The sequence below is a fragment of the Rhinoraja longicauda genome, chromosome 2, assembly GCF_053455715.1.
Source record: "Rhinoraja longicauda isolate Sanriku21f chromosome 2, sRhiLon1.1, whole genome shotgun sequence".
In the NCBI taxonomy this organism is placed as follows: Eukaryota; Metazoa; Chordata; class Chondrichthyes; order Rajiformes; family Arhynchobatidae; genus Rhinoraja; species Rhinoraja longicauda.
Genome location: NC_135954.1, coordinates 18901822 through 18927287, shown reverse-complemented (window position 1 = coordinate 18927287; position 25466 = coordinate 18901822). Strand labels below are relative to the sequence as shown.

Here is a 25466-nt window from a genome sequence, read left to right as displayed (position 1 = left end):
GTTCCTACCATGGAGGGAGTGCAATCAAAGTTTACTGGACTAATTGTTGGGATGCATGACGAGCGATGGGATCGATTAGGCTTAATGTCACTGGAAAAATGTTTCAAACAGAGGTGGAGGCCAAGTTGTTAAAATATTCAAGAATAATGCTTCAGGGATCAATAATTTAGGTTAAGACTATGAACAGGGTGCTGAAGTGGATTATCAAACCATGATTATGTTGAATCGTGGGACAGGCCTAAACAACTTCTGCTTCTTCTTGCATATGGCGTGCATAGCCTAAAGTTGTAGGTCAAGGGTAGACATCCAGGCCAGGGCAGCAGCAGTTGCTGGGTGGATGGCCTTGATGCCACCAGGGAAAAGCAACTTTCACATGGTCCACCCTGTTTCGACTAATGCAATCAACCCAACGTGCACAATCTAATAGATGTACTGTTCAGGTGTCACTTTTGACAATGCCTAAACATCTAAATGGCCTATCGTCTCTGCTTCATTTATACCATTTCTTTTGGTCTGTAATCCTGACCTATTATTACTCTTCTCAACCAAATGCCAAATCATATTTCTTGATCTCTTTATAGATATCATGTTTCCAAAATGGAGTAATTTAATTGTTTCTGTATAACTGCAACAATTAAAGACAATAGGTGCAGGAGGCCATTCGGCCCTTCGAGCCAGCACCGCCATTCAATGTGATCATGGCTGATCATTCTCAATCAGTACCCCGTTCCTGCCTTCTCCCCATACCCCCTGACTCCGCTATCCTTAAGAGCTCTATCTAGCTCTCTTGAATGCATTCAGAGAATTGGCCTCCACTGCCTTCTGAGGCAGAGAATTCCACAGATTCACAACTCTCTGACTGAAAAAGTTTTTCCTCATCTCAGTTCTAAATGGCCTACCCCTTATTCTTAAACTGTGGTCCCTTGTTCTGGACTCCCCCAACATTGGGAACATGTTTCCTGCCTCTAACGTGTCCAACCCCTTAATAATCTTATACGTTTCGATAAGATCTCCTCTCATCCTTCTAAATTCCAGCGTATACAAGCCTAGTCGCTCCAGTCTTTCAACATATGATAGTCCCACCATTCCGGGAATTAACCTAGTTAATTAATTATTACTAGTTTGATTCCTGCTCTTTATTTACAACTGCCCTTACTGTGAATCTCTCTCACTTTTTCGGGTAACTTTTCACACAAAGGGTGGTGGGTGTATGGAACATGCTGGCAAAGGAGGCTGTGGAGGCTGGGACTATCCCAATGTTGAAGAAACAGTTAGACAGATATGACAAGTATGGATAGGACAGGTTTGGAGGGATATGGACCAAACGCAGGCATGTTGGCCGGTGTGGGCAAGTTGGGCCAAAGGGCGTGTTTCCACATTGTATCACTCCGTGACGATGATGTGGAATCCAGTATGTGGAACACAATTGTCAAGGAAAGATCTAATTTTTGTAGAAGACAACAAAGTGCTGGAGTAACTCAGTGGGTCACACAGCATCTATGGAGCACATGGATAGCTCATTTTTATAGTTTGGGTTGCAGCTTGGTCAAATCTTTGATTTATAAAAAATGTGTTCTTTTTGAATAGGTTCATTTTCCCCCCCTCTGGTTCTACCTTTCATCTAGATAATGAATATTTTATAGCTCATTGCTTATAGTCTAATGCTAAAGCCTTGGGACTTTAATCCAGATGTTTTACCTTCAGGTTCACTGGCAGCTTCCAGGATCAATGCAATTATTTCTCATCAAAACATGTACAGGATATGAAAGAACCAAATAGGCCTTTGATGTTGGGTTGTTTTGAACATTGTCCTGAGGCTTCCCTTATACAAAAATATTGGAACAATTGGCCAGTTTAACAGGAATGTGAGATCCAGTTAGTTCGCAGCAGACATTTCAAAACATTCATTAATTTATAATGTAATCAAAATATTAATAATTATTGCTAAATTTAGATGAAGAAAACATTCGTAGTAATATTTAAAGAAATTCAATTAATGTGGAGTAAATTACTTCACCGTAACATTCTGGATAATCCAGCAAACCCAGGACCTTGGTGATACTGGACTTGCAGATTTTCTGTTCTGTTGGATGTTACTTTTATTAATACCTCAACACTCTTTCAGTTCACTTTCATGATGTTACACAGAATCACAATCACAACAAACCACTTAAGTTTAAAAGGAGCATGGGAGCCAGGGCCCTGGTGAGTGGAAATGGAGTGCAGGAATGGGAGCTATGGTGAGTGAAAAGGGAGTGTAGGAGCTGGGTGAGTGGGAAGGGAGCTCGGGAACTGCAGTTCATGCGATTGAAAAGGAAACTACATCTTGGATGAGTGGAAAGTGTGGCAAACTTTATCCATCAAGTTAGATGCCATTCATCTGGATTTCCGATTTGTCCAATAGTGGAATATTGGAGTTTCACTGTACCTACCCAGGCCCTTTTCTATTGAACTAAATGTTCCTATATTGTCTGGTCTGGTGCAGGCACAATAAGCAGATCCTGGTGGCAGGACATTTCTACTATGCTGCTGAAGCATAATCAGCAAAGCCCCATTGAATAACCATGAAGATTGCAGTACTTCCAAATTCACATGTGCATCCTTAATTTCTTGACACTTATTGGAGGAAACATTGGCAATTCCATATAGAACATTATAAAGCAGCAACATTGAGCACTTTCAAATTTCATTATGAAGTAGCCCTTCACTTAATTGTTTTTTATTTGACTCAATTATAAAAGCGAGACGATGTGTTGCACATTAAAAACTGTGTTTCTTCTAGTCACATACACCATACAAAACCTATCACTGATTGTTGGATGTAGTCACAGATAAAACAGACCAGCATGGTCCAGCATAGATGGTTATTTTATGACAGAATATCCAAAGGAGTGAGACTTTTATTATCAATACTGGAAAGTAGGAAACACAACAGCCAATTTACAAATAGCAAGATCCCAAATAAGAATTGTATAATCACTTAATAATTTGTTTTCAAATGTTAGAGAGAATAAATGTTGGCCAGGCCAGGAAGAATGAATTTGCAACATTTCCTTGAAATGGATCTATGGATCTTTTACATCCAATTGCGGCCAGATGCAATATTAGTTTCATCCTGATGTCAAACGGAGAGTACTTCATTCCCTCAATATCCCTCTTGATCTCATTCTGGATTATACGGTTAAGCTTCTGAATTGAGACCTGAACCAATAAACACCCAAGAGACACACAAAAAGCTGGAGTAACTCAGCGGGACAGGCAGCATCTCTGGAGAGAAGGAACGGGTAATGTTTCTGGTTGAGACCCTTCTTCAAACTGAAGGGTCTTGACCTGAAACGTCACCCATTCCTTCTCTCCAGAGATGCTACCTGTCCCGCTGAGTTACTCCAGCTTTTTGTGTCCATCTTCGGTTTAAACCAGCATCTGCAGTTCCTTCTTACTCAATAAATACCCAAACCTGATTCAGGTGTACAATGGAGTAATTCTCATTTGTGCAGTGGAAAAGGGCAAAGTGGAGTATCCTTATAAAGCAAAGTCTGAGGAGATACAGGTGGAGGGAGTGTTCAGGGCTATCTTTAGCATCTTATTTTGCCTGCAGGTGTTTGATTGTGATCACACCGAATGTCAAAGGTGTACTGTAATAAGTGCTCATTGTTCATTTATACACAAAATAAAGAGGTTTCAATAGAAAAATTACCAACACATTTATATAGTTTATTCCATATTTACAACTTGCCTTCACAAAAACAGCATTAGCAGCCTTCTTTCAGAAACAGACAGTAGACAGCAATGTAATTTAGACATTCAGATATCTACTGGTTAAACTCCGTCCATGAAAAAAATTGGAATTTATTTGCTGTGCATTTAAAAATACAGTAAAAGACTAAACCACATCCTGTTACAGAACATGTACAGAGGAAGGGAAGAAATAAATGTATGAAAACATGCGCATTTTTCAGCAACAGATTATACAACTGAAAATCAGTCATGATCATTGTCAATCTAATTTAGAAGATAAAATTGCATTTACACAATGTCATTCATACATTCAGGACTTCTCAGAGCCAATTACATTTTTTTGAAAAGGAGTCACCATTCTTACACAAGCAAACATGGCTGTAAAGATGTGCATTGGAAATCCTTCAAACAGCAATAAGATAATAATCAATTAATATGCTTTAGAGTTTGGTGGAGGATAATTTTTGGACATGCGGAAAAAATCCATGATAGTGCTATGGAATCTTTCCATGCACCATTTAATCGAAGCAGTTTAATACCCAGCTCCAAGAGAACACGTCTGACTGCACAACGATCCCTTAAAGATTCAATGACCATAGATCAGAGTAGGTCTTGAACTCACTGTTCTGACTCTAAAGCATGTGTGTAATGATTACCAGAGCCACATTAGCTTAAATGCTTTGTAAATTGCCTACATTTAAACACAAGACTCAATCATTAGCTTTGTATGGACAGGTTATTAAACAAAAACAAAGCAGCTATTTGAAAGAAAGCATCCAACAATGAGGAAAATGTTGTTTAATTAATTTTAAATTAATTTGGATTGAAACATTTAATTCTAAAAATGGTATAAAATTCTATTCATTAGTTAATTTTCATTAAAAACTTTTTTCAAATGCAATACCATAGGAATAGTAGAAAATCAGGTGTGAATAGTAACAAAGTTTTAAGTATTCTCTGCATTTTACAGTAACAGAATTGCAGTGTTTTAAAAGCTAACTTTGTCAAATCAAATATTTACAAAAGCAGCTTAACTTGAATGATGCAAATCAGATAAAATAACGTGAATTTAAATGAAAAGCCTGCACTCTGACTGCATAGCGCAACAGAAAACAGAATTTCCGCAAAAAAAACTCAGTAAATTTCATAATCATAACAATTTGGTTTTAGTCAAACTACACTGACAACATGTTTTATAAAATTCAATATTTCATTGCATAAGCTTTTACTTTCACTTTAAATATTGTTTTGTTCTGGTTTAACATTTAGTGATGGCTTACCGTCAAAAATTATTCAGGTAAAACATGAACATTTATCATAGCCTATTATAAATTCTGTACACTTCCACAACAAATTCTAATCCAGTATATTTATTAAATAAAAACTATTATTTATACGAGTGTTATTTTAACATTGTTGGCATGTGTGACATAGCTTGTGCAATATTTTAATCCTGCTTGGTTATGTATGTGCTTCTGATCTTGGATCGCCTAAGTAAAATACCTTGTCTATGCCGCTCACTGGAACAATGAAACCAATGAATTAGCACAGCCCCAGAAAAACAACTCCATTAAGGTAAATGTGAATTTAACCACACAATACAAAATATCATTAATATGTTAAATAAACCTTGTGTTAAGTACCGACTTCATTAAAACTACAGTTAATTGTGAAACCACGAACTGTGCTGGAAATTCAAAACACAGATATAGTGATGATATTTGTGGATCTGAATGATAGTGCAGTAAATATCATGTCAGAAGACATTATGATAAAAGGCTACTTCCATTTAAATTAAGCGCAGAAAGGCTTGTTTACAAATGTACTCTCTATCCAGTCAGTTTTATTATAGTTGCTGTCTGCAGGAAATCCCTTGCACAAATCTGGGTGAATCACCCTTTATTATGCATGTTCTTGAGGCTTTCCAGCCTTAAAGAGGTTAAACATCCAAATGGTAAGTAAACGATAATCGAAGAAGAGCATCACAGCAGTTATCAATCTCAGATCATCGGTACTTGTAGTAACGGGAGTTTATAAGACAGTTGTAAAATCTGTTACCATATTTGAAAGTCCACCACAATTTAAACAAACTAGTTAAAATCTTCTCTTAAAAACAATCATTGATTATATTAGCACATCCATCAGTATATTATTTTTTTATAAAATCACCATAAACACACGTTGAAACAAATGACGACAGAAGCTGTAATTTAGTTTAACTCTTCAAGTGTCAGTAAGACAGTTGGTGTCATTATTCTTTAGGCTGACCTTTCCAGTACTGCAATTCATTGCAATATTTGCAAATACTGAGATTATTTGGGACCAGCATTCTAAAATATTATCTGGAATCCCTCTAGGTTTTGTTGGAAGGGTTTACAGGAGTGGAAGAAAATGGTATACAATTTAATATTTTCCAATGTGATGTCATTATCCTCAAGAATGCTGGTAAAGGGTGAACAGATGTATAAAAATGCATACTGTTGCCAACAAGAAGCACATTCTATATACAAAGCTTTTCCTAAAAACTGTACAGATTTTGAAACCTGTTACAACACATCTACTGGTCAAAAGGAAGAAAAAATTTCCAATTCCACTTAGACTGCCGTGTGCAGGCCAAACATGATCATGATTATATGATCTAATGAATTCTGTCCATTCACTTCACACTAAACAAGAGATCTCCTGAGTTGCAGTAGATGTCACCATAGGAAATTATCATGTTGCATTGGAAAACTATTTGAAGCACTCTTTCCTCTAACTCTTGGGACTTTTGTGAAATCTATTCGTTCATTTGGCAAAATAGCTACTTTCACCACGGGAAAGATCTAGGAGTTGTCATTATTTTGGTTCAGGCTGCCCACAGCTGTATTACTTGGAGACTGAAGAAATTCGCGGAAGTCTTGAACTATGTCCCGTTGTTCTCCAACACTCAGGTTATGAGGGCTCCCTAAGGGCAAAGCACAAAATCAGTTTTCCATTTTGATAAGAGCCAGTCAGGAACCTTGAACCAGCAAGTCAAATACAAGAACTGACTTCGGAAAAGCATAAATCAGGCTTAACTGTGCAAGCAAACATACAACAAAACCTTTTGTAAAAATCTTTTATTTAAAGTATAACAAATATGCAAAGGTGCTTCCCAGAAATATTTACACACAACATTTGACATCAAATAGATTGCCCCAAGATTTGGTCAGAGGTAGGTTCTTAAGAGTGTATGAGAGGAGTGGAGAAAGAAATGAGGGCCTAAGGAACAGAATACAGCAATCAGGACTTTGGCAGCTAAACATCAGTGATTACATTCATGGTTCAGGAGCACAAGGGGAAGAGTTGGAGCAGAGTTTCAAGTGGAAAGGCTGGAAGAGATTTCAGAGATGGCATGGGATAGAGTGAGTGGGATGATAAAGGTGAAACCATGGTGTGCTTTAAAAGGCATGAGAAAAAATTCTGTATCATAACATGAACCCTCTGGAGATTTTTTTCGTTCACACCTTTGTTCATTTGCCAATTACTTTATGCCAGAATTATCCATAAAGTACTTTTATGCACTTTGTTTACTCCATCAAAGAGCAACCTATCAATATCCACACAATCTCAGTGTTCTATGAAAAGCTCTCATCTACAGCACCATTCTATGCATTATTCCAGGAAGGAGGGATGAAAGATTTAATAGGAACCTGAGAGGTAACTTATTGTACACAAAAGGTGGTGGGCATATGGAACGAGCTGCCAGAGGAGGTACATGGATAGGATAGGTTTAGGATATGGGCCAAACGCAGGCAGATGGGACTAGCGTAGATGGGACATGTTTGTTGACGTGGGCAGGTTTGGCCAAAGGATCTGTTTCCACTTTGTATGACTCTACGACTATTATTTTCCACAAAGTTTAACTATATTTTCAATGTTAGTGATGTCTATAACCTTGCAAATTGTATTCTATATACCAAGTCTTGATGTCATATGCATATCAAAAAGAACTGCGATCTTAATATCAACCCCAGGGTATACAACTGTACATCTCTCTATATTTTAAAATAATAACATTTTCGCTTCTACTCCCTGCTTTTTATTCAAATAGCAAATGCCATTTCACCCAAAAGTCTTCTACCTTGCTAAAAAGTTGTTATACTTTAATAAACACGTTATGAAAATTCATATTAACATCTACTTTTGTCATTTTTTTCCAAATAATACAATTAGGTTAATCAAACACGAATTACCTTTAATGAATTCAAACTAGATTTTCTTACTAAAACTTGTAATAGTGGCAATGTGGAGTCCTTTACAGAAGGATTACTCTGCTCAAGGTAGATCATTAACAAAATCTCAAGGGAAATCAGGGTTTGGTGAAAAATGCCAGTGATACCCTGGTCCCAGAAAATGAATAGGATGAGTTATCATTGAAACCATCCCAATTTGACTGTCTTTTACTCTTGAATTACCACGGGTTGAACAATCATCTTGTCTGTTTTTTTTAACTTCTGTTCATATATTCACGCGAATGTTAAATTTTTTAATCAGATTTTAAAAAGTCCCAAATTCGAGGACAATTGCATATTTTAGTGATTGTGGTACAGACACATCATTGAAGGGGATGGAATACATTGCACTGCATCTCATCCCTACACTGCATTTGCCAACCAGCGCAGTAAATGTTTTTTTAGTTTCCAAACATATATTTCCAAAATATAGTGGGAAGATTAATTATTAAACAAGAACTTTGAGAACAACGTTTGAATGCAGGGTAAGGATGTGGCTATATTATAAATTCAGAATAAAGAATTCGTGCTTAATGTCTTTTAACAAAACATAAAACCACTTATCAGAGGAGAAAATATACAATGCCTATTACACAGAGTACTGAATTAGCAAATAAACAACAGAAGTTCTGTTAAAGCAGATGCAAATTGCATCAGATTTCAAGATGCTATTCAAAAACAGTCTGCTAGGGCATGGCCACAAGAAGTAAATGAGGGTCAATCGTGGAATGATTAATCCTTCCTTCACTCTTGAGATACCATAGCAACATATTTACCACGTAGCCAACTGCTGGACTGGAATATGTTTAAAGTGAAAGTATTATAGTCCAAAGCCATAAGAGAACCAAAGAAAAAAAGCCCCCCAGTCTATTTAAATTCACTCATCATGGCTACTCTCCCCCAATACTATTTTAGATGGTTTCTTTCACTTTCATCTGGTGATATCTGCATGAAGAATTAGAAACATAAAAAAATATCTTCATTAATTTAAAGCATCTCTCACCTTTCTCCCAACTGATTGATTAACCTATATTTCAGGATTTTCTTTTTTCATTCAGTTTACGATTGTAAACAATTAATGGTAAACATGTAGACATTTAAAAAAAACTAGATGCTGGAATCTTCTTCATTCTGAAGAAAGGTCCCGAAACAAAGTGCTGTCTGTCCATTTGCCTCCACTGATGCTGCCGAACACAGTTTCTCCAGCACCTTGTTTTTTGTTCTTTACCATGACCTTGGTGCCTCATATGCAAACTGTAAAGCTCAAATCTCTCTTGCCTACTTCAATAACTGCTACTGCACAGTCTTGTGATTCATCATGTCCTGCCTCCCATGCACTAACATTTCCCATGTGCAGATGATGTTCTGCAAGCCCAATGTGGTGGAACAGGTAGAAAAACCAGGCCACGAGAAGTAATTGTACCACAACCAGTTTTCCATGGCACCATCTAATTTTACGATACTACCTACACAATGTGTCTTCAAGTCATAAAGCATGGAAACAAGCCTTTCGGCCTAACTTGCCCATTCCGACCTAGATGCCCCATCTATACTAGTTCCACTTTCATAACGAGAGGATTTGAGTATAGGAGCAAAGAGATCGTTCTGCAGTTGTGCAGGGCCCTGGTGAGATCACACCTGGAGTATTGTGTGCAGTTTTGGTCTAATTTGAGGAAGGACATTCTTTCTATTGAAGGATTGCAGCGTAGGTTCACGAGGTTAATTCCCTGGGATGGCGAGACTGTCATATGATGAAAGAATGGAATGACTGGGCTTGTATTCAGTGGAATTCAGAAGGATGAGAGGAGATCTTTTCGAAACATATGAAATTATTAAGGGATTGGTCACGCTAGATGCAGGAAACATGTTCCTGATGTTGGGGGAGTCCAGAGCCAGGGGCCACAGTTTAAGAATATGGGGTAGGCCATTTAGAACTGAGATGATGAAAAACTTTTTCACACAGAGAGTTGTGAATTTGTGGAATTCTCTGCCTCCGAAGGCAGTGGAGGCCGATTCACTGGATGCATTCAAAAGATAATTAGATACTCTTAGAGCTCACGGAATCAAGGGATATGGGGTGAAGGCAGGAACAGGGTACTGATTGTGGATGATCAGCCATGATCACATTGAATGACGGTGCTGGGTCGAAGGCCGAATGGCCTACTCCTGCACCTATTTTCTATGTATCTATGTACCTGCCTGCGTTTGGCCCATAACCCTCTAAACCCTTCCTGTCCAAGTACCTGTCCAATGTCTTTTAAATGTTGTTTTAGTACCTAACTACCTCCCCGGGCAGCTCATTCCATATATCCACCACCCTGTGTGAAAAAGTTGGCTGCCAGGTTTCTATTAAATCTTTCCTCTCTCACCTTACATGGGTCATGTACCTTGACTTTCAAAAGACAACAAAAGATGTGCCCTGGACACTGAACATGCCTGCTTTATATCAACGTGCGCTCAACACAATGAATCTGATGAACAATCTGCCAATCATGTACTAAATAAATATCACCTCCATGTTAAGCACTGATCTTTGCCTTGTAGCAATACATTTTTCTCTCTTTCCAGCTTAACATCCTTCCTATAGCAGGGTAACCAAAATGGAACACAATATTCCAAATGCAGCCTCACCAATGTCTGGTACAACTGTAACAAAACATTTCAGCTTCTCTACTCAATACCCTGACTGATGAAGGCCAATGCGCCAAAAGCCTTCTTGTTGACGCTGTCTATCTGTGATGCCACTTTCAAGGAACTATATTCCTGCACTCCTAGATCGTTCTGCTCTACAACACTCTCACAGCGAAAGTCCTGCTTTGGTTTGACTTCCAAAAATGCAACACCTCACATTTATCAGCAGTAAGCTCCATTAGCCATTCCTCAGCCCACTTGTCCAGCTGATCAAGAGCCTGTTGTGATTTTTGATAACCATCTTCACTGTCAGCAAAATCACTTTATTGTCACACCATAAAATATAATAATTACATTGCCTAGAATAGCTTTGCTCCCAATAGCTGGCATGGTAATATTCGGTAGACCTCACAGTTCTGGTTTAGACTACCTTCTTCATGGTTTGCATGCTTTCTCTAACTTTGATCATTATGCTTATATTTCATATACATTCATCATGAATATTGGAAAATGGTGTTATTGATTTGAATTATCCTGAATACACTAACTTCACCCAAACCAGCAGATCCAAATATTATATGCATATCTGGCTCCATTCCTCATCATTCGTCCTTTACAGCAATACATTTTACTGCTTTCTTTTGTATGTACTTACCCCTTTTGTGTGCACTTACTCCTTGCTTTTTTGTGTGTACTTGCCCGCGCAGATGATCATAATTTTTTAACAAAAGGATGTGGTTTTGATGTTTTCATGAAGTTTAAGTACATGGGTCATGGGTCCTACCATTGTTTTAAAAGATGATGCTATACTAACCATAAACAAAGCACTTTTGTGCCATTTTGTGTTATGAAACTTTTTAACTAACATAACTGACTGTGTACAATGGGATGGATGTATATTTAAAAAAAGGACAATAGGAAATTCCCTTAAACTTTCAGAAATGCACCTTAGACCAAGGCAGTGTGATCAACATTTACTCTAATATTCATTTATTAAAACTATAGAACATCTCATCTTAGGACTTGGCTTTGTGCAAGTAGTCATTCAAAAATAACTGAAATACTATAATATTAATGGCTAACAGAAGAAACAATAAGTATAAATGTACTGTTAAACTGAGGTTTGGTAGGGTCATAACCAGCAGCAAAGGCTTGATGCCCTAGTAGCAGAAGTATTTAGACTGGGAAACTCAACTTCATCAATCATTAAAAAAAACAACTAAGAATGACCTTAAAAAAACCAGAAAAGGCATTGAAAATAATTTTTTAAAACTCTGAAATGGAAGTGCTATAAGGCAATTTCAGAATTGATACCTGAATATATTTCTTCATAGAAAATGATTAATGCGTGGAATAATCTTCTGTGCTGGTTAGTGGAGACAAGAGCTCTGGAATCATTCAAATATCAGTTAGATACAGCAACTGAATTAGTGAGGAAACAGAAGATAGAGATAGTGAGGAGTGGGGGAAGGAAGAGAAAGAATAAACAGCAATAGATTTCAAAAGAAAGAGCAACTGGATTAAATAGCCTCCATCACCTACATTTATCTTCACCTTTTAAGTCTACAAAGCAGAACATGCAGAGAAACAAATCTGTCATTCTTTTTCCCAAATATCTAAAAAGGGTCTTGTTGAAAAATCAATGAAGAATAATCAATCTATGTTCAGCAGGCACAAACTAGACCGTAACTATTTTAACTTAGCTTATACCTAGGTGATGCTGCTCACGGTCGGAGTTGCTGGAGATTGAACTGAGATTTGAGGAAGGTCGGGAACCGACACGTTCTGTCTGAGCCTCATGTAAATCCTGTAGCAACTTGGTGGTCTCATCTAGATTTCTCTGGTTATCATCATGATCGGGCTCCTTCTTCACTATTTTCCCTAAAATGTGACAAATTTTATATTAAGGAGTAGCTTCGGAATCTGAGGAAACTGGTTAAGCTCCTAGGGGGATATGTAAATAAAAATTTCATCTGTACAACTACAGCATACTGTCAAAGTTTTTTTTGGGGGGGTGGTTGTTTCAGAAAAATGGGACGTTTTCTGTTCATTAGGACAGTGAAGCTAGAAGTGAGAACTGGAACATTTTCAATTTCAATAACCTGGTCAATCTCTTCCTCCATCACTGTAAAATTTTCACTTGCAGAAAACCATTATTATCTAGCCGTAAGTGGAAGATTGCACAATTAGCACTAAATTAGAAATTATTTATTAACCTATATATGAATCCCATCCGTAAGAAGATTGCTCACAAACAATTTAAATGGGAATATTGCAGACCCAAAGACAGGGAGTTCCAGCTCATTGTCAACTAGTTTTAAATTTGTATTCTCTGGTGAAATAATGATGAGCTAAACAAGAGTAAACAATTTCAAAATGTAGCAATATTTCTGGGCTTGGATTTTGGTAGTTAAATACTACTCTATAAACAGCTAATATTTTCTAATGTTGGACATTTCTTGTGCCTGAAATGTCTTGGAATGAAAACTTTTTCCATTATTATCGAGAAATTGATCTGCAGTGCTGTGAAAAGTGATGTTTTCATGAGAGTTAGATTTAGCTCTTAGGGCTAAAGGAATCAAGGGATATGGGGAAAAAGCAGGAACGGGGTACAGATTTTAGATGACCAGCCATGATCACATTGAATTGCGGAGCTAGCTCGAAGGGCTGAATGGCCTACTCCTGCACCTATTTTTCTAAGCTTCTGTAATGGAGGTTAGCTCAACTGTTCAAGAAGGTGTGGAAACAAATGAGTTGAAAAGCAACAAAAAATAAAATACAAAAAACAAGATAGAAATTCTCAGCTGAAAATTCCTTAGACCAAGAAAAGATTTCTGCAAGAAAAGAAAGTCCCAAAAGACACCAAAGCTGTTAACGCCGCAATTAACCATGACAGTCAAAAGTAAAACAAGCCAGAAAAGTTGCTGTAAATTTACTGGTAGGCATTGTTAATTTTCATAAAGTCAATAAAAACTGTTTTATGTTCCTGATACAAAGTACAGGAAAATAAAGCGTTTGCTATTTATTTTTGAAAAATGTTTTAACCCAATAATTTGCACTTTTGCCATTTGGAAACAGTCACCAAGTTATAATTTTGCTTCATAAAAAATATACACAGCACATAGTACACCCGTCTATTTTACTGAACTCTAGATCATATAAGGGACACAATAACACAAAGCAGCAGACCACGCTTGAGGATCTTCCATCATTAATTTGCTTGACGTCAACCTGAAACCCTAGTGATAGCAGATCTCCAGTAAATGAGCAATATCATAAACAGAATATTAAAGTTGCTGCTCCAGTCCTCCAGCATGTGATATGCAATGGTGTAGTATATTCACTTATATCGTATATATACATGTTAAGGTCAATGTGAGAAAAACAATAGGTCTGGCAATCCCAGTTAAAGGTTTGCAACAAGAGGAACTATTATAAGATTAATGCTCTTAATGAAAAAGCTTACATTTTGATTAATGTTATACAAAAGTATTTTGTTTATTGGTGGTTCACATTTATGTTAGAATTCAGGTTGACCTGGCCACTTGAAAGACCGATCTCCAAATGCAATTCACACTTACCTAGTGAGTTCAATAAAGAAATATCTAAGGAGACGTCAGAATAAGACTTCACTGGAATGAAATCCAGGCCAGCTCGGTTGTCGCCAGAGCTGCCATTTGCCCCTCCAGCCTATAACAATGAATAAAGTGCAATCCTTTAACCATTAAATGGAAGATTGACGCACTGATCGGTAGGTTTTACACATGTTCTGGGCAAACAGACCATTTTTCTGTTTAAAAATATTTGGCACAATATTGAAGATCTACCTACACAGGTCCATTAATATGGTTCTGCATTGGCCATGACTCTCAAACCCTTCTTGATCATAATGACTATTGGAACAAAGTAAGCAAGGGAAATAAAAATCATGGATTGAACATAAGAAAGCTCAAGTGAAAAACACTTTTTCTGATGAAGAGATAAAAGTGACATCTTGACCTTTCTGAGCTGCTGATCAACCAACTGTGAGTCAAATTTTCTTGAAAATTAGCCTTTTCTGATATAATAGTGATATATCTAGAGTCCACATTTAATGGTGCTTATGACACTGTAAGAAACAAGCCTGGCATTCATTACAAAAAGTTGCCTTCCATCCTACTTAGCATGACCAAGACGCAAAAAAACCCAGGGATCCACAAACCTGTCTGCATTCACAGAATTGCGGTGGAGAGTTAATAACTGCAAGTTCCTATATGTGCATATCTCAGAAGATCTGCCCTGGGGCCAGCACACCAAAGCAATCACAAAGAAAACTCTTTAGTGCCTCAAATTCATTAGAAGATTGAGGAGATTTTGAATGTCGATCAATACACTATTGAAGTGTACCAGAAAGAGCATACTGACTGGTTGCAATACAGCCGAGTTTACAAACTCGAACACCCAGAAACAAAGAAGACAGAGAGTAGTAGACATTGATTGGTCCGTCACAGGTACTGACCCCACCCCCACCCCTTCAAAGGGATCTATAGAAGGCGCTGCTTCAAAGGGCACCTTATATCACCAAAGACCCTCGCCACCCTGGCCATTGTCTAATTTCGCTACTACCATCGGGCAGAAGGTACAAGGGCTTGAAACCTGTGACCACCAGGTTCAAGAACAGCTTCTTCCTAGCAACCACCAGGCTCTTGAACACCATACAATATCAGCTATGATCTTCCATAGACTGTGTTGTTGTTAGTTTATTGCAAAGTTGAGTAATATATACTTTGACTGTGTGCTATTGCGTTTCTGGGCCCATTCAACTGCAGCAAATAAGAATTTTGTTGTTCTGTGGTTGGACAATATGCCAATTAAACACTCCTGACTGTTTATCCTTCACCTTCCAAATAGACAATAGGCAATAGGTGCAGGAGGAGGCCATTCGGCCCTTCGAGCCAGCACCACCATTCAATGTGATCATGGTTGATCATTCTCAATCAGTACCCTGTTCCTGCCTTCTCCCCATACTCCCTGACTCCGCTTTCCTTAAGAGCTCTATCTAGCTCTCTCTTGAATGCATTCAGAGAATTTGCTTCCACTGCCTTCTGAGGCAGAGAATTCCACAGATTTACAACTCTCTGACTGAAAAAGTTTTTCCTCATCTCCGTTCTACCCCTTATTCTTAAACTGTGGCCCCTGGTTCTGGACTCCCCCAACATTGGGAACATGTTTCCCGCCTCTAACGTGTCCAACCCCTTAATAATCTTATATGTTTCGATAAGATCCCCTCTCATCCTTCTAAATTCCAGTGTATACAAGCCCAGTCGCTCCAGTCTTTCAACATATGACAGTCCCGCCATTCCGGGAATTAACCTTGTAAACTTACGCTGCACGCCCTCAATAGCAAGAATATCCTTCCTCAAATTTGGAGACCAAAACTGCACACAGTACTCCAGGTGTGGTCTCACTAAGGTCCTGTACAACTGCAGAAGGACCTCTTTGCTCCTATACTCAACTCCTCTTGTTATGAAGGCCAACATTCCATTGGCTTTCTTCACTGCCTGCTGTACCTGCATGCTTCCTTTCAATGACTGATGCACTAGGACACCCAGATCTCATTATACGTCCCGTTTTCCTAACTTGACACCATTCAGATAATAATCTGCCTTCTATACCCAGTCCTTCACAAGTATTTTTGCACCGTGTACCTTAGTTAATTTTTGGTGCTTTCTGAAGATATTTTTCCTTTTTCTTCTGAGCTATATCATTCTTTTCAGTAATTTATAAATAGAAATAATATTCATTGGGCACTGCACTAGGGAGACATTTCTACTACTTAGCACTATTTAAGCAAGCCATAGTCTCAGAAATTATCTAAAAAAAAAGCTTTTCACTATACATAGAAACATAGAAAAATAGGTGCAGGACTAGGCTATTTGGCCCTTCAAGCCAGCACCGCCATTCAATATGATCATGATCATTTAAAATCAGTACCCCGTTCCTGCTTTTTCCCATTATCCCTTGATTCCTTTAGCCCTAAGAGCTAAATCTAAATCTCTCTTGAAAACATCCAGTAATCTAACTCTCTGTTGAAAACATCCAACAACCTCGGTACATGTGACAATAATCTAAACTAAACTAACTAAACTTAATGACCATTGCTCTCATAACATCCAATAGCATTAGCTCGACAATTGTAGAATGTTGTGCCATATTCGTAGGGCGGGATGAAACAATTCCCACACCGTATCTATCAGATCTAATTTTTAAACTCAAGTTCCAAGCAGATCACAATAAAGATCAAGTTCTAGTTACACTATTTTCTCAAAACTTGTGCAAACTTCCTCAAAGACACATAACCCACCTCTTGGAAAATTAAAGGCTTTGAACAAATATATGTTAATGCTTAATAGAACTAAACGTTTTCACAGTTCTAATCGTTTAACATGATCTTATTTTCCATTCACTACGAGAACTTGCTCTGAGAAAATTGTCCGCTACTTACTTTAAAGTACTTAATTGGCACTAAAGTGGGTTCAGTAATCCTGAACTTATGAAAAGCACCATTTATGCCAAGACATATTATAAAAACTATTACTTGCACAGCGTTTTTACTATAACTACTGTACATTCAGGCTGTCTCACCATTATCGGTTTAGATATCTCTGGACAAACAGGTTGCATCTTGGGTTCCTCTTTTATAAAAATTGCAGGGGCCTAAAAGGAAACAAAGTTAGTTAAGACACTGATGATACAGGAGAAAGGGAAAATAGGGCAAAATCAAAAAAGATAAATGTATATGTGCCTGAATTAGATAATAGGGGAATAACGGGCAGAGATTGAAAATAGAGATTTATTGCTTTGTAAAAAGACTGATATGATGATGTCAGTTATTGAACACCAAGCAAAGCTGGCATATGGAATCTGCATTAAATATCCACAAATATGTTTGGCAAAGTATTCCACATTTACAAGATGATCAGTGTCAATATAGATGATCTTTGCTGGGTCTGACGATTCACTGGTAACAAGTTGGAGGAGAACTTTTGCCCTGGTAATGTTCAGGGATAGGCCTGGGCCTATATCACAGAAATGGGTAAAAGCTGTATGTCGATCATTCCTTAAATGTGTAACTATAACACAATCCCTCCATGCCAAAGTTTCATTATAATTGCCAATGTTACTTTACTTGCAAGGTCTGAAGAAGGGTCTCGACTCAAAACGTCACCCATTCCTTCTCTCCTAGATGTTGCCTGACCTGCTGAGTTACTCCAGCATTTTGTGATACCTTACTTGCATGGAGGTGAGAGGTTGAAGGAGAGTTACAGCAGACCAATACTGGATGCCAATAATCTGCTTTTTGCTAACCCTATTGGCAATTGGCACAGAGGGAGATCCACTGCACAATATATCCATCAGACTCTTTCAATTGGGAGAGTCAAAAGCTTCAGTCAGATTAAAAATGGGGAAATAAAGTTCCTTGGTGTCTTTCCCAAATCTGCCAGGCTGCAAAATTCATATTGGTCCTGCCTCATTATGGGTTGAAGTCACTTTGGGAGTATATCATGGGCGAAGCGGAACAGATTATTCATAAAATTCGAGCAAGAATCTTCTGTGTGGAAATAAAAATGGCAAGGCCTCAACAGTTGTAATGTTTGAAACAATTTATATCGCTAAAAAATGATGGCTATGCCAATATTATGTTAGTCTTTAGGAATTTCTTCATATTATCAGGTACAGCAAATGGGCGGTGTTTGCCCAAACTTCTACCCATAGCATTTTAGCCGGTATGCTTAATGATTATTACTGACATCAAATTTCAGTACCTCATTAAATAAAATCTTAGTACAAACTACGCACCTGCACTTCATCGAAATTCATTTTGGTATCTTTACTTATTTTTTGCTCAATATTTCTTTTCTGAAAAAGAAATGATTCAAACATTGTTCGACTAGTATATAGAATCTATAGCATATTTAGCTCAACTGGTTTTTGCGATACTTTTCTACGTATATGATGATTTATGGAAATAATTACATATTAGCCTTTTTCCCCCAATCCATCAGCATAATCGTCTATTGTTTTCTCTCACAAATACTGGGCTAGATTTCTCCTAACTCAAGTCAAGTCAAGTCAAGTCAAATTTATTTGTCACATACACATACACGATGTGCAGTGAAATGAAAGTGGCAATGCCTGCGGGTTGTGCACAAAAAAGAATTACAGTTACAGCATATAAAGAAGTTAATAAGTTACTATTAGTGTCGACAAAAATTTAGTCTCTGGGGTTATAAAAGTTGACAGTCCTGATGGCCTGTGGGAAGAAGCTCCGTCTCATCCTCTCCGTTTTCGCAGCGTGACAGTGGAGGCGTTTGCCTGATCGTAGCATCTGGAACAGTCTGTTACTGGGGTGGCAGGGGTCCCTCATGATCTTGCTTGCTCTGGATCTGCACCTCCTGATGTATAGGTCCTGCAGGGGGACGAGTGTAGTTCCCATGGTGCGTTCTGCCGAACGCACTACTCTCTGCAGGGCCATCCTGTCCTGGGCAGAGCTGTTCCCAAACCGGACTGTAATGTTGCCGGACAGGATGCTCTCTACAGCCCCAGAGTAGAAGCAATGAAGGATCCTCAGAGACTGAATTTCCTCAGTTGTCTAAGGTGGTAAAGGCGCTGCTTAGCCTTACCCACTAGTGCGGCAATGTGCGTTGCCCACGTCAGATCCACTTTGATGCGGACTCCCAAGTATTTAAAACTGCTCACCCTATCCACAATAGACCCATTTATCTCCAGTGGCGTGTACGTCCTTGGATGTTTAGCCCTTCTGAAGTCCACAATCAGCTCCTTTGTTTTAGTGACATTCAAGAGGAGGCTATTGTCCTGACACCAGAGTGCCAGATCAGCCACCTCCTCCCGGTAGGCCTTCTCATCGTTGTTGGAGATCCGGCCCACCACCACAGTGTCATCAGCAAACTTGATGATGGAGTTTGAGCTGAACCTGGCCCCACAGTCATGTGTGTACAGGGAGTACAGTAGGGGGCTAAGGACGCAGCCCTGGGGGGATCCTATGTTCAGGGTGAGGGAGCTAGATGTGTGTTCCCCCATCCTGACCACTTGGGGCCTGGCAGTGAGAAAGTCCAGGACCCAGGCACACAGAGGGGTGCTAAGCCCCAGTTCCAGCAGCTTCTCAACCAGTCTGCTGGGGACTATTGTGTTGAATGCTGAACTAAAGTCAATGAACAGCATCCTCACATAGCCCCCCTGGCTGTCCAGATGAGAGAGAGCGGTGTGTAGAACCTGGGAGACCGCATCATCCGTGGACCTGTTCGGACGGTATGCGAACTGTAGTGGGTCCATGTTGCGAGGAAGGAGGGCGCAGATGTGCTTCTTGACTAGCCTCTCAAAGCATTTCATGACAACCGAGGTGAGGGCCACCAGTCGGTAGTCATTTAAACACGCTGGAGAGGCATTCTTTGGCACCGGTACAATGATGGATCTTTTGAAGCATGCAGGGACCACGGACTTTGCCAAGGAGAGGTTGAATATTGTGGTGAGCACTGGAGCAAGCTGAGTAGCACAAGACTTTAGTACTCGCCCAGATATACCATCTGGGCCTCCAGCTTTCCTCGTGTTCACACGCGTCAGAGCCCACCTCACCTCATGCTCGGACACCGAGAGTGTGTGCACATCCCCGGCGGTGGATCCCCCTCCAGCCTCGCTAGCCAGCGTCCCTTCGGTGCTGTTTTTAGACGGCGAGCTGGTGGTGTTACCCGTCTCAAATCGTGCATAAAAAGAGTTCAGGTCATCAGCTAAGGAGGAGCCGGCACTTCCGGTTGAGGGGGTGCTGGACCTGTAGCTAGTTATAGTCCGTAGCCCCTGCCAAAGGCGCCTGGTGTCCTGCTGCTCCATCTGTGACTCCATCTTGTCCCGGTACCTCCTTTTTGCATCCTTCACTGCCCTTCGCAGTCGGTAGGACTCTCCCTTGTAGTCGTCCATGTTGCCGGATGCCAGGCCGGAGTTGTAAGCAGTGGTGTGAGCATTCAAGGCCACGCGAATAGACCTGTCCACCCAGGGTTTTTGGTTAGGGAAGATACTGACCCTTACCGTGGGGATGATGGTATAGGCTATTGTGGCAATGAAGTCCGTAACCGCTTCCGCAAACTCATTTACGTCTCTGGAACTTGCTTGGAACATGTTCCAGTCGACTTCGCTCAGTGCATCCTGCAGCATGGCCTCTGAATGGTCAGACCACCGCTTTACGTCCCTCGTCACTGTCGCTTCCCGTACTATCCGTTGTTTGTACTCCGGCAGCAGGAAAATGGCAGCGTGGTCAGATTTTCCAAAAGGAGGGAGAGAAACGGCCTTGTAGCCTTTCCTGAACGGCGTGTAGCAGTGGTCCAAAGTTCTTTCCCCCCTGGTGACACACGTGATGTGTTGGTAGAAGTTGGGCATCAACTACATCAATTCTCTTCATTTTGAAGAATAGATACATCAAATTCCATATTCTAACCACTCCCCGATAAAGAAAATGGATATTTACCCTCAGATATGAACTCAGCAACTTGCCAAAGGTTTCTTTAACTTGGCATTAACCCCCAACCCCCCAAAACAAATCTGTGGCTTTGGATGCTTAGAAGAATAAGCTTTCGTATATTATCCTGTTCTGAAATGTACTCCTACTCTTTCACTACCAAAGGGTCTAAGTAATGGAGCTTCCTTATAAACAACATTATTGGAGTACAGTCACCAAAGGACAATGACAATTCCCAAAAGCGATTGGGGATGGCAATAAATTGTGGCCTTGCCAGTGCTCAAATTAAAATAGTGCAATATCCTTGATCCCAAGCTCTTATTGTACAAAATCTCTTCCAATAGTCTTGAGGCAATTGTGATGTTTACATTTTTACAAAGAGGAATAGTTATTGAGGACAACCAGTAATTTCACTCTTTTTTTCCCTGGCCTACAGTAACACAGGAGCATGCCTTACAGCCCATCAAGTCTATGCTACATCATCAGAGTAATCCCATTTGTCCCATTCTCCTACTGAGAATTATTTGGACTCCAATGCAAATGAATTTTTTTGATTAAGATGATCATTCATGATATGATTGTTGTGTTCAAATGTGCATGGTTAAGTTTATGGTTACGTTATGGAACTCGAATCCACCCTGGAGCTGTGCTAGAATGGTGAACATTCCAATGCTTTATTAAATCAACAAATTTTGTATTTACTCCAGAGATTTTGTGCGATCCACAAGATAACCTGTAGTGCCTATCAATACTCATTACAGCCATGAAATCCAGCTCTTACTTGTGACAAGTGGTAGACAGCTTTGGAATGTTCCCCTGCTGTGATCTGATTCAACAAATCATCAACCATTTTCTTTGTGGAGCTTCCACAATCTTTAACAAACTCTTGCAAGCTGCAGAAAACAAAACCATTTAAAATACACAATGGAGAGGAAGTTCAGACTCTGGGCTTTCAAAGAAAATATCTAGCAAAATGACATTCAATCAAAACTTAAAAGTTCATGCTACAACTTTTGCTGTTTGTGGATTTGGGGTCTTTAAGCAATGACTAACTGATATTGTAGAATCTAAATAGTATTTACAAACATCTGCATGATGGGCGAACAAATTAGTAATTGCTAGCAAATTTACAAAATTCTAATAGTCCAAAGCATCTTTTGTCTCCGACCTGCTGCTGCCATCTAATGGACATTTGCCGCATCTTAGCAAAAGGACACAAAGTGCTGGAGTAATTCAATGAGTCAGGCAGCATTGCTGGAGAACATGGAAAGGTGAAGTTTCAGGTCGAGATCATTCTTCAGACCGATTGACTGATTGTGGGCAGGGGAGAAGAAAGCCAGAAAGGAAGAGAGACAGAACAAAGTATGGCCAGTAATAGGTTGACATAGTGGAGAGGGGTTTGATAGGCAGGTGGCTGTAACAAAGATCAGAGATAATAAAGTACGGTGTGAGACAAGTTTGAAGAGTTGCAGATTGTAAACTTAAAGGGAGGAAAGTCGTGGGGAGGGGGTGGTGAAGGAGAAAAGAAGTTGGTGAGTGTTCAGCAGGTCGGGGGGGGGATTTGTGAGAGGTTATCTAAAATTGGAGAATTCAATGTTCATACCGTTGGGATGTAAGCTACCCAAGAGGAAAATGTGATGCTGTTCCTCCAGTTTGTGTGTGTCCTCACTCTGGCAATGGAGGCGGCCAGGGACAGAAAGATCAATGTGGGAATGTGAAGAGGAGTTAAAATGGTTAGCAACCAGGAGATGCAGTAGACTTTGCCGGACCAAGTGTAGGAGTTCAACGAAATTGTTGCCGAATCTATGCTTCGTTTTACCGAAGTACATCAGGAACACCGGATGCAGTAGATAAGGTTAGAGGAGGTGCACGTAAACCTCTCTCTCGCCTGCCAGGACTGCTGGAGTCCCTGGATGGAGATGAGGGAGGATGTATGTTGCATGTCCTGTGGTTGCACCTTACCTAGTAAGTATTTCCATACAAGCCTGTAATATTAAAAATAAAAACTCTCTCTAGAATACATATTTATGAATTATGTTACCTTAAGGCACACTGCACCCCAGTCTCTTCTCCATATGTAGAATATAGCAGTTCTGTCTCTTCTGGAGTAAGATTTGGGAAGAGGGTGTTGTTTTGGATGGACTGTGCAGTGTACACACAGTTGAGATAAGTAACTGCAGTGGATAAAAGGAGGGTCTAAATACTGTTATATCCAAAACATTTCATATCAAACATGAAAACTCTGGGCTTGCTGTCTGAATGATGCAAGCATATTCTCAAATTGATTCAATTTTCAAACTGTTTGTTTCCAAGTTCAACAATTATTTGGAGCATTTTTGTTTATATACAGCATTAGCATGGGAAAATCAAAATTTGAATTTATTTCCCCAATTTTTCCATTTTGTTCTTTAAAGTTATGTTTTAAAGTTTAATGGAGTCATGAGATTGCATACTAAAAATATATATTGAACATGACACCAAGAAAATTGACATGAGCATTCAGTTAGATAATAACAATGTACTCAATATCTCAGCACAACACAGAGTAGCAAAAAGCCTGATATTTGAAATCTAAATAGATGCTTACGTCACTGAAATGGTCAATTATCATCAGGAAATAGCAATAGCGATAATAGGAAAAACGTAGCTCATGCTCATGAAGAAACTGAAAATTAATTATTGGCATTATATATTGAAATAGAGCTTGAATTATCAAAATCAATTGAAACCATAAACTTTTAGATTCAAACATTACATATCCAGGAGAACCTAAGTATAAGTAAGCCTCAAGTCTTTTCTTACATTCAATATTGTTGATGAAACTGCATCAAGTCTAAGTTCTGGCCTATTTCCATATTATTCAATTTCCTTAAAGCCCCAAAATCTAAAGATGTCAATCGTGTACTTCATAATCAAGTATCCAGAGTTTTCCAGCAGAGAATTCCAACCATCTAATTATTTCCTCATTTCAGTCATAAGCAGCTTTTCCTTAACCGAGATGTGTTGATTCACCAGCCTGAGGGAAAGGTATCTTTCATTCCCGATCTCAATGATCTTTGGAATGTTATAATAGGAAAATAACTGCAGATGCTGGTACAAATCGAAGGTATTTATTCACAAAATGCTGGAGTAACTCAGCAGGTCAGGCAGCATCTGGGAGAGAAGGAATGGGTGACGTTTCGAGTCGAGGCCCTTCTTCAGTCTGAAGAAGGGTCTCGACCCGAAACATCACCCATTCCTTCTCTCCTAGATGCTGCCTGACCTGCTGAGTTACTCCAGCATTTTGTGATACTTTGGAATGTTGTACATCTCAAAGGGATCATCTTTTATTCTAGAGAACCTCGACTCGCAATAATTAATTGCTCTTTTTAAAAATAGTTTATCTCGCCCCCGCAAAACAATGCAATGAGTTTATGCTGTACCATTTCCAAGGAAAGGTCATCCTTTACAGGCATAAACTGTAAAGAGCAAACTGTTGCATCACTGCTCTGAACAAATGCTGAAAGACTTATCATATCATATCATATACATACAGCCGGAAACAGGCCTTTTCGGCCCTCCAAGTCCGTGCCACCCAGTGATCCCCGTACATTAACACTATCCTACATTTATCTGGTCAACTGCTTCTGTATGTGTAAGCTTATACTTTTTCCATATATCGCCATTTATTTGCATGCATTTATTTGCTCAATTCTCATTATTCAAAATACACTGCTTTTCTATTTTTCATATTAGAAAAACCTTTGGTAAACGTTCATTAATTCCATGTTTTTATACAGATCCCTTACCATGTTTCTATATTTATTCTATCTCTTTCCAGGTTCTTTTCCTTCTAAGTCACAAAGTAAAGACACGATTAGCTGACTACCCAGTACTGATTCTGATGGCTCCACACTAGTTCCAGCTTGCGAAAAAGACCTGTTCACATCAAACTTGCTTTCTGTCCTTTAACAATCCTTATGCCTCCAAGATAACACTCTCAACCTAATAAACCCTTATATTACTTAACAAACATTTATGTGGTGCCATATATAATTTCAAAGTTCAAGACGTACAGCATTCACCAATTCTCCTTCTCTATCCTGCTAATTACAATTAAAAAATCCAAACTAGGCTGATTCTATTATACATTGTTTAAGCAAGCCGTTAACATGGATTCCACCATTTTGCTGACTACTCAAGTCAGGCTAAAGGGCCTGTCCCAGTTTGGCGATTTTTAAGGCGACTGCCGGCGACTAGGCTGTTGCCGCACGTTCGTGGGCATGGTCGTGAGTAGTCTCCAATGAGTTGTAGCAGATCTCGAGTCATCGCGGAAATTTTATTCTGTTCGAAAT

General features: G+C 39.2%; 1 protein-coding gene across 7 annotated transcripts in view; it reads right to left on the bottom strand.

Annotated features, from left to right (window-relative positions):
* Positions 1 to 3702: 3702 nt before the first annotated feature.
* brd9 (bromodomain containing 9) overlaps positions 3703 to 25466 on the bottom strand; it is a 45252-nt gene continuing 23488 nt past the window's right edge. For 3 of the 7 annotated variants that reach the window (XM_078415708.1, XM_078415715.1, XM_078415722.1), the window contains exons 11-17: positions 23174 to 23306; positions 21914 to 22025; positions 18465 to 18524; positions 17250 to 17321; positions 14207 to 14315; positions 12336 to 12506; positions 3703 to 6685 (exon numbers count right to left, since the gene is read on the bottom strand). In XM_078415708.1, the coding sequence (XP_078271834.1) occupies positions 6564 to 6685; positions 12336 to 12506; positions 14207 to 14315; positions 17250 to 17321; positions 18465 to 18524; positions 21914 to 22025; positions 23174 to 23306 (779 nt within the window). In that variant the 3' untranslated portion in view covers positions 3703 to 6563. Of the gene's footprint in view, positions 6686 to 11939; positions 12014 to 12335; positions 12507 to 14206; positions 14316 to 17249; positions 17322 to 18464; positions 18525 to 21913; positions 22026 to 23173; positions 23307 to 25466 lie in introns of all 7 variants that reach the window. The other 4 variants (XM_078415731.1, XM_078415744.1, XM_078415737.1 and 1 more) reach the window with 4 other exon arrangements.